We start from the raw sequence: 13,181 nt of genomic DNA, 5'->3' as shown, positions 1-13,181 counted from the left end.
CGGACTGGAGGAATATTGAGTACGTGGTACTTAAGAAGTTACAACTTGATAAGTAGACTGGGAAGACGACTGATAACAGATGTTGCTTGTGGGCTGAGCAGAAGGGCGGGCGCTTCTTCAGACGGCTATTGAAGCAAGGAGTCTTCTTGCGCACTTCTTCAGACTATAAATCTGATGAAGTTAGACGACATCTACTCGTGCACTACTTCAAACTAACATGTCTGATGTAGTTCAGACTTCATCTGCTCGCGCACTACTTCAGACTAACATGTCTGATGTAGTTCAGACTGTGTCTACTCACACACTATTTCAGACTAACATGTCTGATGTAGTTTAGACTACATCTGCTCGCGCACTACTTCAGGCTAACACGTCTGATATAGTTCAGACTACGTCTTCTCATGCACTACTTCAGACTAACACGTCTAATGAAGTTTAGACTTCGTCTGCTCGCGCACTACTTCAGACTAACACATCTGATGTAGGTCAAACTTTGTCTACTCGCGTACTTCTTCAGACTATAAGTCTGATAAAGTTCAGACTTCGTCTACTCGCGCTTGTTTCAAACCACGTCTGAACACATACGTCTTTGAGTTGTACCTGCGCAAAGACAATTTTCACAACTTAGTTTTTTTCAGACCACATCACTAATATTATGTCGTACTTATTCTCTTAAGTTTATTAATTAATTATTTCTCTTTTAATTAATTTTATCTTTTCTTTATTTAACTTAATCTAACATACTTTCAATTACTGCAAGAAAGGAGGCCACATCAAATCTGAGTGTTGGAAGCTACAAAATAAAGGTAAGAAACAGGGTAGTAAATTGATTGAAAAACGAGCTGGAAATTTTGATGAATCTAGTATTGCCAAAGCTGAAGACAATGAACTCCTCATGGCTTCTATTTGCGACATAAGACAGTAAGATGAATGGATATTCAATTATGGTTGTACTTATCATATGTGTCCCAATCGGAACTAGTTTTCAACATATAATACAGTTTCCAAAGGTGTTGTATTAATGGGAAACAGTTCATCTTGTAAGGTTGTGGGTATAGGAACAATAAAAATCAAGATGTTTGATAGAGTTGTTCAAACACTTAATGATGTGAGACATCTTCATGATTTGAAGAGACGTATTATTTCTCTTAGTACCCTCGATTCAAAAGGTTACAAGTACATTATTGAAGGTGGAGTTATGAAGGTTAGTAGAGGTGTTCTTGTCGTGATGAAAGATGAAAGAAAACTTGATATGTTATATGTTCTTATAAACTTCACAGTTGTAGGCGATGTTTTTTTTGCTACCTCATCGTTATCTAATGATGATATCACAAAATTGTGGCATATGAGACGTAGTCATATAAGTGAGAATAACATGACCGAGTTGAGAAAGCAAGGACTTCTTGATGGGAAGAGTATTAATAAATTAAAGTTTTGTGAGCATTGCATCATCGACAATCAGAAAAGAGTCGAATTCTCTAAGGACATTCACAATACTGAAGGAACACTTGATTATATCCACTCTGATCTTTGGGAACCGTCTAGTGTACCTTCTATGGGAGGTGCTTATTATATGCTGACAATTATTGATGATTTCTCCAGAAAAGTTTGGGTTTTCTTCTTGAAGCAAAAGAGTGGCGTGTTCTCTAAGTTTAAGGAGTGGAAGACTATGATTTAGAAATAGACAGGGAAACTAATAAAATGTTTGTATATTCATAATGGTTTGGAGTTCTGTTCTAAAAATTTTAATTCTCTATGCAAAACTAAAGGAATCGTAAGGCACCACACAATGTTTAAGAATCTACAATAGAATGGTGTGGAAAAGAGAATGAATGTAATTTTGATGCAGAACGTGTGTTGTATGCTCCTTAATGTTGATCTATTAAAATCTTTTTGGGCTGAAGTTGTAACTTTAGTATCTTTCATCATCAAACGTTCTCCATCAACTGCAATTAATAAACATACTCTGTAAAAAGTATGGTATGATATCCCTTCTAGTTATTCTGATTTGAGAATTTTTGGTTGTTCAGTGTATGCTCATATTGATGAAGGAAAATTGAAGACTCGATTTATGAAGTGTATTTTCGCCGGCTACAAGTCCGGTGTAAAGAGGTATTAATTATGGTGTCCTGAAACCAGAAAGGTTATAATTAGTCAAAATATTGTTTTTGATGAGACACTTATGTTACATGATACACCTATTATATCTTCTTGTGATCAAATTAAGTAAAAATCTAACCCTTTTCGAGATAAAATTCATCAAAATTAACAAGTAGGTGGAGTTTGAGAGTAGATCGGAATCTGAATCTATAATACTACCGTCAACTAAACTAGAGTTGTCTAATACTTCACCACAGTTTACACCACCACAATATTCTATTGCTACTAACAGGCCAATACGTGATATTAGATCTCTTCAAAGACTCGGTGAAGCTGATTTGGTTATTCATGCATTGAGTGTTGAAGAAAATATTGATTCCTATGAAGAACCTTTTTCATATTATGATACAGACACTTGTGATGACTCTGATAGGTGGATGATTTCCATGCAAGAAGAGATAGATTCTCTTCATAAGAATGATACGTGGAACCTCGTAAAATTATCCGTTGGAAAGAAGGTTATTCATTGTAAGTGGTGTATAAAAGAAAGAACGTACATCTTACATTGAAGATACAAGGTTTAAAGCGAGACTAGTTACACAAGATTACAGTCAAATTCCAGTGATTGATTTTACTAACGTGTTTTCTCTAGTTATGAAGCATACTTCGATTCAAGCATTACTTGGCATCGTAGATATGCATAATTTGGAGCTTGAGAAACTAGATGTGATCTACATGAAGTTTTAGATGAAGACATCGATATGCATCAACCTAAAGGATTTACAGTCTTAAGAGAAGATGACTGTATTTTTTATTTGAAAAAATTATTTGATGTTTTAAATCAATCGCCAAGGCGGTGGTATAAAAGTTTCGACTCTTTTATGACCAATCATGACTTCAAGAGAAGTGATTTTGATAGTTGTGTCAACTTCAAAGTCCTTTATCTGTTCAACATTTTTATGTTGGTTTTGTGAGTTCTCCATTAACAACTAATTTTAAACTCTCTTCAACTATGTCACCTCAATCAGATGAGGATGTCGAGTATTTTTTACGAGCTCCATATTTCATTACAATTTGTTCACTTATGTATGCAATGGTTTGTACTCGATTAGATTTGACAAATTCAATAAATGTAGATAGAACTAGTAGATACCTAATAAATTCAAGTAAAGAGTATTGGAGAGCAGTTTGGTGAATCTTAAGTTATTTAAGAAGGTCAATTGACGTTCACCCACAATTTGGTAGAACTAGAGATGGAGTTGTCGGTTAAGTTGACTCTGATTATGTTGGTGATCTTGATAGAATAAGGTCGCTTACGGGTTTTGATTTCTGCATTGGAGGTTGTGCGATTAGTTAGAAAGCTACTCTATAAAGTGTAATTGCATTGTCTACTATAGAGACATAATGCATGGTCATTATAGAAGCTTGTAAAGAAGCTATATTGTTGAAAGACCTATTCAGGGAATTCAAGAAGCATTTATAGATGATGACAGTTTTTTGTGATAGTCAAAATAATATTTTCTGACGAAGCACATTGATGTGCGATATCATTTTGTACGTGATGTTATTGCTCGTGGTGATATTGATGTGAGCAAAATTAGTACTATTGATAATCATGGTGATATGATGATGAAAATGCTCTTCATTGCTAAGTTTGAGCATTGGTCGAACTTAGTTGGTTTTGGTTATTGAAACCCATAGGGCTTTTTGGAAGAGGTGGAAACTGTTATGGGTTATTGTTTATATTTTCAAGATCAATTTTTCTTTTGACATACTGAATCCGTGTCAAAGTATAGATTATTAGATTATGATGACCTAGGATCCCAGATGTGTTTTGATCGGGGCATGGGCCTAGGCTCGCGACATAATAAAATAATATAAAATAAAATTAGGCCCATTAGGCCCAATTATGTGACTATAAATATATGGTTTTAGTTAGAGTTTTATTTACAAATACATAGAGAATATTTGTTATTATTCTTCTCTCTCTAAATTATAATATTCTACTTTAACCTAGTGATTTTCATTTTCTGTCCATTCTTTGTTGATACTTCGTCTCTTTTTTATCTTGATTAGATTCATATCATATTTTTTAACAACGACAATAAAAAGAGAATAAATAGGTGAATTTGATTAATAAAGTTATACTAATTACATTATAAACATAAAACAATTCATATGATGACACTTAATTTCATGCGGGTTAGCACTTGGAATACTCAATCAAACATTTCATACTAAAACCTTGTGACATTTATGTTGTTTTTCACTTAATTGCATGAGTGTGGGTTTAGGTGTGAAGCCCTTAATGTTCAAAACCATAGATGATGATGAAACGACCACGAAGTTGTTCCAACCACTGAGCATTTTTATAGAGACCATTAATATAGACGAATAAGAAGAGGATGAAAATAATGACAATTAGTATGAAGAATGATGATGATAATAATGAAGACAACAAAATAGGTAAATTTGATTAATCGGATTATGCTAGTTATATTATAAACATAAAAAAAAAACAAAGGAATATTATAAACAATTCATATTTGATTTGATGACACTTAATTGTATGCAGATTAGCACTTAAACATTTAATACTAAAAATATTAGGACATTTATGTTATTTTTCACTTAATTGCAGGGTATGAGGGTAGGTATAGATGTAGGTGTATGTGTAGGTGTGAAGTCCTCCTTTAAATCATAGATGATAATGAATACAATCACGAAGTTCCTCCAATCACTATAGCATTCTTATTAAGACAATAAATATTGACAAATAAGAAGAGGACGACGATAATGACAATAACAATGAGGATGAAGATGATGACAATAATAAAGAGGACAACAAAGAGGTGAATTTGATTAATTGAATTATGCTAATTATATTATAAACATTATAAAATAAAGAAATATTAAAACAACTCAAATTTGATTTGATGACACTTAATTCTACCAAGATTAGCACTTGGTACTCAATCAAACGTTTAATACTCAAAAACATTGTGACATTTATATTATTTTTCACTTAATTGCATGGGTGTGTGTGTTTGTGTGGGTGTGAATGTTCAAACCATAGATATGATGAAGACGATCATGAAGTTGCTCCAATCACCGGTGTCTTCTTATTGAGACCATAAATATTATTGAATAAGAAGAGGACGACGATAATAAAAATGAGAATAAAGATGATAACGATAATAAAGAAGAAAACAAATTAAATGAATTTGTTTAATCAGATTATGCTAGTTATATTAGAAACATAAAAAAATTAATAAAATATTAAAACAATTCATATTTGATTTGATTACACTTAATTGTATGCGGATTAGCACTTGGAATACTCAATTAAATATTTCATACACAAAACATTGTGACAATTATGTTATTTTCACTTGAGTGCATGTTGGTGTGAAGCCATTCAAACTATAGATGATGATGAAGATGACCACAGCTTTTCAAACCACTGAAACCTTCTTATTGAGACGACGATAATAACAAAGAAGATAATGATAAATAAGTCGACAAATCTTTTCTTCTAGCCTAACGACAATAGATATCTTAAGCCTATCAGCGACTTTTCTTCAAAGTCAGTAAACCCATCCAGTATATATCAACACCAATTCAAATTCCAAATCGCATGTGACATCCTTGCAGATGTTGTTGCTTTTGGCAAATCTGGTTTTCAACAAGGTGACTTTGAACTACAAAGATGCAATCGCATATCTAGTTGACAAATTGTCAACAAAATTATGTAAAACCTTAATAAATAATATTTGATTAGAATGATAATTATAAGAATCTAAACTTGTACAAATCTTAAAATAACTACAAGATAACCACAATAAGGATTTCTGGACAATATGTAAATATATTATTATCATTATTATTATCTATTTGTTAACTATCACCCCATGTCTTTATTTACCACAGAATTATGCCTCCCACCAAAAAAAAAGTAAAAATAATAATAATGATGGAAAAACTAAGCTCAAACTTAAACTTAGATTGAGCCATACTTGAGTTGTTCCCACCTGAAAGGCTTAAAAACATATAGAACCTCAGGACAGCTCTTGAAGAACAGAGCCACACAAACACAAACTGCGGCTACAGCGACCATTGACAGCATTGCCGGTCTATACAGTGACAGAGAACTTCCTTTCCTTCCATATGTCATTAGCTTCTGCTCGCAACGCCCGCAGTTTAGCTTTTGACCAGTCATCTGCTTCTCCTCCTTTCTGCTTTTCTTCTCAATGTCAAAACTAGCAACGATCTTAGCAGGTATGTAGGGAATATCCAAAGCTACATGATGATATCCACTGGCTGTCTTCATTGTCTTATTGGATTTCTTTTGGATCAGATGGATGTAGGAATAGTAGCCTCGGAGGCTTGCATATTCATTTGGAGTTAATCCTGTGTTGTCGCGAACCCCCTTCCATGCTTCTATTCCCACCTGAGATTTTGAGATAGTTTTTCATCTTGTCGGTATTCAAGAAAGCAAGAAACAAAACCCAAATATAGACAACTGTAAACTCACATTAAAGAACTAATTAAGCCTAGATTGCTATTTTCAACGATGGGCTGTTCTGTTATAACTTTTTTCTGTGTTGATCATGACCCAGAAAAGTTCACATTTATGTTTGTCATGATCTAGAAAATAGTTTGGATCATAACCTAGACAAAGATCTCTATGTCAAATGAAGCAAGAAATTACACTATAATTTGGACAATGATCTCAAAAATCATATATATGAAGCAACAAATTTCACATGATCCAGATAAAATCTTTACCAGAAGGAAAAAAAATTAATCATATTCTAACTTTGGTTATTTTTAATGGGATCGTCACAAAATACTATCATTCATGAATTATCATGGTTAAAATTAACAATGAATTTAACTTGTGGTTCAAAGAAACTGTGTTTTTTCATTTGTAGTTTGTTTGAATTTTTGGAAAAGGTTTGTGATTACAATTTCTGTACTTTGTCATGTAAAAGTTATCTTTTATAATATTTATTTTATGAAATGGTTCACCATTTTTCCCACAAAAAACAATGAATTTAACTAGCAAGAGAACAGGAGATACCGATCCAGGATCGTCGGTTAATGCATCTAAGACGCTCTCTGAACCACTTCTGCTGGCTGCAACATGAAGAGGTGTCAAACCTCCAGGACCAATAGTGTCAGGTCTGAATAAGAACTTTCTGATTCCATCCACTTCTTGCTTATATCTCAACAGCAATTCCACCATGGCTCTGCAATTCTGAATCACAGCTCTGTGCAGGATAGTCATAGCAGACACTGCAAGTTCGATTGAAGAATGGTCTCCTGAATCAACGCAACCATTGAAAATAATCTCTAGAAGTTTGTTAACTACTGCACACCAGCCATGATCGATTGAGAACTCCATTATCCATCTGAAGCGTTTGAAAGGGAAGAGGTCTTGATTCTGGTCAAAGTTGGTGCCCATCCTATGCCTTAAATTGCTCCGGTGAAGAAGCCAACCAATTTCATGTATGAAATCCACTGCTTGATTCTTGGTTTCTGCTCTATCTTGTTGAATGTCATCTGAAGTGCCTATCAATTCCATTTCTTTTTCAAGCATACAAATTTCAGAACATATGTCCTGCTCCGCCACAATGAATGGAAAGAAGCTGTTACTTAGGCCATGGTCCTCAACCTGAAAGGAACACGTGAATAGACAATATGGCTCAGGCTCACAGAAGAATGTGTTGGATCATATTTTCAAAATATGGCATGGGAGAAGTAGCAGATACAATACGAAAAAATTCATTTCAGAAGATATAATAATAAATAATTTTACATGATTGTTCTCCTCAAATAAAGCTTGTATTTACTCAAGTTAGAGACATTCGACTATTGGAAGCAAGTAGACACAAAAAAACTGAATCTAAGATGAGATTATGTTTGGAAACTAAATTTAGGTCTTCTTTATTGTGGATTATTCAAGATTCGTTTCTAATAACACATTATCCAATCAACAATCTACTAGATCACATCATTCAAATCATCAATCAAAATATTAAAAGAGGCCATCTATTTCTTTTAATTATTATTTCATTACATATTCATACCTCTAATGCATTTTTACACAGATAACTTGATTTTCAATAACCTACATCAAACAAGATTATTTGGAAATTACAACTTGGTTAAACAAGGCCTAAGTTAAGACACATATTCAAAATTGTGTTTGTTGTTTCTTATGTGGATCTGGATCCGGTTACAGAAACAAAAAATGATAAGTGTTTCCAAATGGGGCACCATGAATGATGAGCAATGCAGTAATTATTTATTAATTAGTCTTAAGAGGGTACTATCCATTATGCGAGTTGATAAGATGAATTCATGAAGATGGGTGACTTTACCTCAATGAATCCTCTCCCAACCATATTTGGCATAGAACAAGAAAAGCTAATGATTTGGACTTCATTACCACTATTGAACCCATCGTCTTCCTCCAACACATCAGAACAATTTTCTTCCACCAGATATTTCCCTTCGAGAGCACAAAGTATCCTGGATCAAAAAGTAGTCACCAACAATGAGAAGAAAGTTTGAGTGTAGCACAAATGAGGAAAGTTGTATCAACAATGGTCCATAAAAGAGCAGTACCTCAAAGTGGAATGAGACAAGTTTAAACCTTTGATAAAGAATTGAGCTCTCTCTGAAAGAGTGACGGCGATTGGCTTAACACTCAAGATTCTGCTATGGCTTCTACAAGGTAGAGGTGTGTCTAAAACCACATTCCCTGTACCACATTTAAAGGATTATTATTTTACTACCCCAGAACATGGAAAGCTTATTTTTCATTTTGTATTTCCACATTATTTAGCATATATGTATTTTTTCCCTAAAACAATAGTTTATTTTAGGAAAATCCTGCATCAAACAAGTTCCGGGACACATCTGGCATAACATCCTCACGATAATTGATTTTCCCAATTAACTGATAGCCGGATGAAGATTTAAAAAGTTATGTGTAAGAGACAAACCATTGTACATAAATGCCACATGATGCTGCACCATTGTATACACCCAGCCAGAATTCCAGAATGAATTGTTGGAAACATTAAGTAGTTTAAGCAAACTGGAGCCCAGATCGGAGGAGAGCTGCACATGGATTGCAACTTCTGGATTAAAAGAGGACCTCAAAGTTATAGGATTATTATACACAGGATACAAACTTACCTCTTCCCAAGTAGATTTACTCAACCGAAGATATATAGTTAAGATGATACACCCAGGTCTTATATAGCTCTCAATGTCAGTAGGACTGTTTGGCAACCAATCAAGGATCTGGATCCAACATATAAACAATGACTAAGTTGCAGATATGTAAATTAGACTAAGCTAATACAACTTCAAAAAACCAGGATACCTGTTTTCTCAATACAGGAGGTAAATTGCTTGGATCTTTTCCAAAAAGTTTAAACACAATTCGATCTGTTCGGCTCTGGCATCATTTAGAAAAAGAAATAGAATAAGAATTGACTGCAGGGTGTTATTTTTGTAATGCTAACTTGTGTGAAGGTAAAAGGCTGCAACGTTAACAAATGTATTACTGTGTCATTAAGACCTAGTTTGATGTAGGTTTTACAAAACAATATGTTTTTGGAAAACAAATAACTTGCTGAATGAAAAAAGTGAATTATTCGATCTTATTTGAGTTAAATGACTAAAATATCTTTTGTATTTAATGTTTAAAATGGTATACCTGTGCCTCCCCACTAGAACTAGAAGGTGATTGGCTCAATGTTGAATCAGAATTTCTACTCGTCTGAGGTGGGCTCGACTTGAGACTCTCATGGTGTTGCCATGGGCCAAGGAATCCTGTTGCAGTACTAACTGGAGCCAAAGAAGTCTCCATGTTTTCTTCACAGCAATCAGAATCATCATAAGCACTATTCAAGTCAAAGTTATTCAACCCCGTTTGACCACCACTAGCATCTGATATCCTCAATTTGGGTGGAATGCCATCATTTGTATGATATGGAGTTGGTAATGTGAGAGGTTCATCCAACTTCTCTATGCCTCGAGATGTTGATACATCTCTAGTTCCACAATTTCCACCAGGCAGAAGTTCCTGTATACCAGACAATCTTAGTTCTTTCAAGTGGATATCAACCCCCACCCACACACTTCAATCTAGGTGCTTTTAGTGGGAATTAAACCTCAAACCTCAGCTGGTTAGTTCAAGACTATTACCACTTGAGCTACCCCTGGTGGGTCTTTCATCTAAATCTTAAGTTACAAGTGTGCTTATAAAGTAAAAGAAGTAAAATCAAGCACCTTATGTTGATTTCCAGATGTTCCGACTTGTTGAAGACTTTGAGAACTAGAAAGCAAACCAGCTATGTCCCTCCCATTAATTGTGCTAGAGAGACTTGAAAGATTTCTTAGAAAATGAGAAAGAAGATCCTGGTCTTTCATTCCCTCTGAGTTATTAGCTGCAGTACATTAGAAAGAGTAACTCTTTTTAATTAAAATCAAGATGGAAACCATGGTATACCAATGTTCTAGGAACAGATACAATGTAGTGATCTTGCTTAATGTGGCATGTGCTCATCTTCATATTTTCTCTTTGTACAATGATACAGTAAACCATATTTGAAATTTGTGGTAGCACAAAAATCCAATTTGGATCTATGCCAAACTTCATGTGCTTCTCAGAAAATGATAGAGAATATTCAAGGCCTAGTTTGATGAAGGTTACTTGGATTTATTCCAAATAACCCTGTATCCCATTATCAATCACTTCGTCAATTAATCACTTAATCATTAACCAGAATACCAAATTACCTTTATTTTATTTTGTATAACATTTTAAATATTAAAATACATAAGATATTTTAATCATTAACCCAAATAATCTACTATTTCATCAAACAATATTTTTTGCAAAAATGTGGTTTATTTCAAAAACAAAAACTACAACAGGTAAGCTCCAAGTATTCACTGAAAAAATCATTGAGATTATTCAGACACATATAAGCTTAACTTGGGGCTTGTTTGATGTGATTTATTTGGACAACATCCCCTCATCAATCACTTCTTCCATCAAATCATTCAATCTATCAATCAATATACGAAAATACCCTAACTTTATTCTTCATAACATTACATAGGAATTTGTAGATTAGTAGAGAATAGATCAGTTTTTTCAAGTGAACTTTGACTGGAGGTAAACTAAGAAAGTGACGAAAAGGAATAAACACTCACGGTGCATATTGGATAGTATCCTCAGAAGACTAATAAGCAAATAACTACTGCATTGCTCATCATTCAAGGTGCCTGCATTATTAACAACATTTTCTGGATGTGTCTTTCTCCTCCTCTTATTATGACCAGCCAAACGCCTACGACAACTTCTCTTCCCTTCATCGAACTCTTGAAGGACATGAAACCTGTCAAGAGATAAAATGATTGTAGCTTTTGCATTGATTAACAAACACAAGAACAAAATTAGCAACAAATTGACTTGACCTGCTGCACTGCTGACAGAACCTTTGCAAGACATTACCCACCAAAGCACTACCGGCCTTGGAATGAATTTCACAAACCTTATGCCTTCGATGATAGTCCTTGGCTTTGCTTAAATCAGCTCTACAATCCTCCACTTGACAAACAGCACGATTTGGATTTGGAATTCCGGGAAATATCTTGCTCTTCTTACCGCTCTTTCCCTCAAGTGTTTCAGTCACAGGATGTATTATGGGGTATGCTTGTACTCCAAGGTTTAAATTAAGGGACCCGGATTCATGGTTTACTTCTTCTTCTTCCTCTATAACGATCACATCCCTTCTTCTCTTCTCCAATTCCCTCGTTCTTCTCACATCTCCTAATAAAATAACATCGTCAGATGACGATGAACTGTTAGACCCCAATGGATTAACTGGTGTAGCAGAGAAAATGTCTCCATCCCATTTCCAATCATTTAAATCCCATTCCAGGCTTTTCTTCCCAAGAGCTTTAAACTCAGGCAACACTTGACCAAACAAATGACGAGAGTTTTCTCCAAATTGAGCTTCCATAGATCAAGAGTCAAATCGTGCAAAAAACCAAGTTTCTGATTGTCAAAAGCAAAACAAAGAATCCATGATTCAATTACTAACAAGCAGAGAAAAAATCGAACTCAACAGCCATAGTACACCATAAAGATCAAACTTTACCGCAAAAACAACACTGGGATTTGCTAAATCCCTGCAATTCAGATTCTCTCAGCCTCGATTGTTTCAAGATAAATCCTTGGATCCAACCATCAGCACAGCAAGCAGCTCAACGACTCCCACAAAGAAACAAGAACTCCTTCAGTCCATCATAAACAAAACATTCTAGCTCCCGAAACGCGGCCAATGAACAACATTAGGTTTAAAGAATACAAAAGAGAGCAATTTGACAACCTGAAGAAACGGGAAGAGATGAAAAACTCGCCGACATAGATGGTAACGAAAGAGCTGAAGGTCGCGACCAGTTGTCAAGCGAATATCGCCGGCTCCACGCGAACGTACAGAAAGAGGGTGAGAGAGAAAGAGAGAGAAAAGTGAATTTTGAAGAAGGAAGAAAGGGTTAAAACCAGAAACCCAGTAACTGAAAAATCCATTGAATTGGGTAAGCAGAGAGATCTGAGCCTCACTGTCAAGTACTTCTCCATGAGTCATTGCCATTTACTTGCTTTTATTACACCATTGAAATAGGCATCCAAAGCTATTTGTAAATATTTTTTTTTATTTTTATTTTTTTTAGAATCAAATACACAAACAAAAAATTAATTTTTACATTTGAAATAAATTTCTATTCTTTCAAAAAAAAATTATCTATAAATAAGTTTAATATATTTAGAAGAAAATATTTACTCATAAACTACCACTCTGTTCACTTTTTTTCTCGTTTAAAACTATGGATTAAGTTGTTTAATATTTGAAATAGGTTAATAAACATTTAATATAATGTTTTAAAAATTATCTCAAAAGTAAATTCTTCAATCAACTCTTTTAACTATTAATATCTACTCAAGATTGAATACTCATGAACAAAAGTAATGACTTCTTATTTTTATTAAA

At 34.2% G+C, this 13,181-nt stretch overlaps 1 protein-coding gene across 2 annotated transcripts; it reads right to left on the bottom strand.

Annotated features, from left to right (window-relative positions):
* Window positions 1–5,847: 5,847 nt before the first annotated feature.
* LOC124944072 (squamosa promoter-binding-like protein 1) lies at window positions 5,848–12,739 on the bottom strand. Of its 2 annotated transcripts, XM_047484533.1 has the most exons (12): window positions 12,291–12,739; window positions 11,605–12,187; window positions 11,341–11,525; window positions 10,411–10,568; window positions 9,836–10,204; window positions 9,500–9,574; window positions 9,310–9,417; window positions 9,114–9,231; window positions 8,734–8,869; window positions 8,487–8,637; window positions 7,184–7,777; window positions 5,848–6,550 (listed from the first exon to the last, which is right to left on the bottom strand). In XM_047484533.1, the coding sequence occupies exons 2-12, from the start codon at window positions 12,150–12,152 to the stop codon at window positions 6,101–6,103; spliced, it is 2,892 nt and encodes a 963-aa protein (XP_047340489.1). In that variant the 5' UTR covers window positions 12,153–12,187; window positions 12,291–12,739; the 3' UTR covers window positions 5,848–6,100. The 2 variants fall into 2 exon arrangements, with proteins under 2 accessions (XP_047340489.1, XP_047340488.1); XM_047484532.1 differs by having other exon boundaries at window positions 11,605–12,739.
* Between the last annotated feature and the right edge of the window lie 442 nt (window positions 12,740–13,181).

This window comes from Impatiens glandulifera, chromosome 6 (genome assembly GCF_907164915.1).
Source record: "Impatiens glandulifera chromosome 6, dImpGla2.1, whole genome shotgun sequence".
Taxonomy (NCBI): Eukaryota; Viridiplantae; Streptophyta; class Magnoliopsida; order Ericales; family Balsaminaceae; genus Impatiens; species Impatiens glandulifera.
Note: the sequence above shows the minus strand (reverse complement) of the source record. Positions and strands in the feature narration are given on the sequence as shown.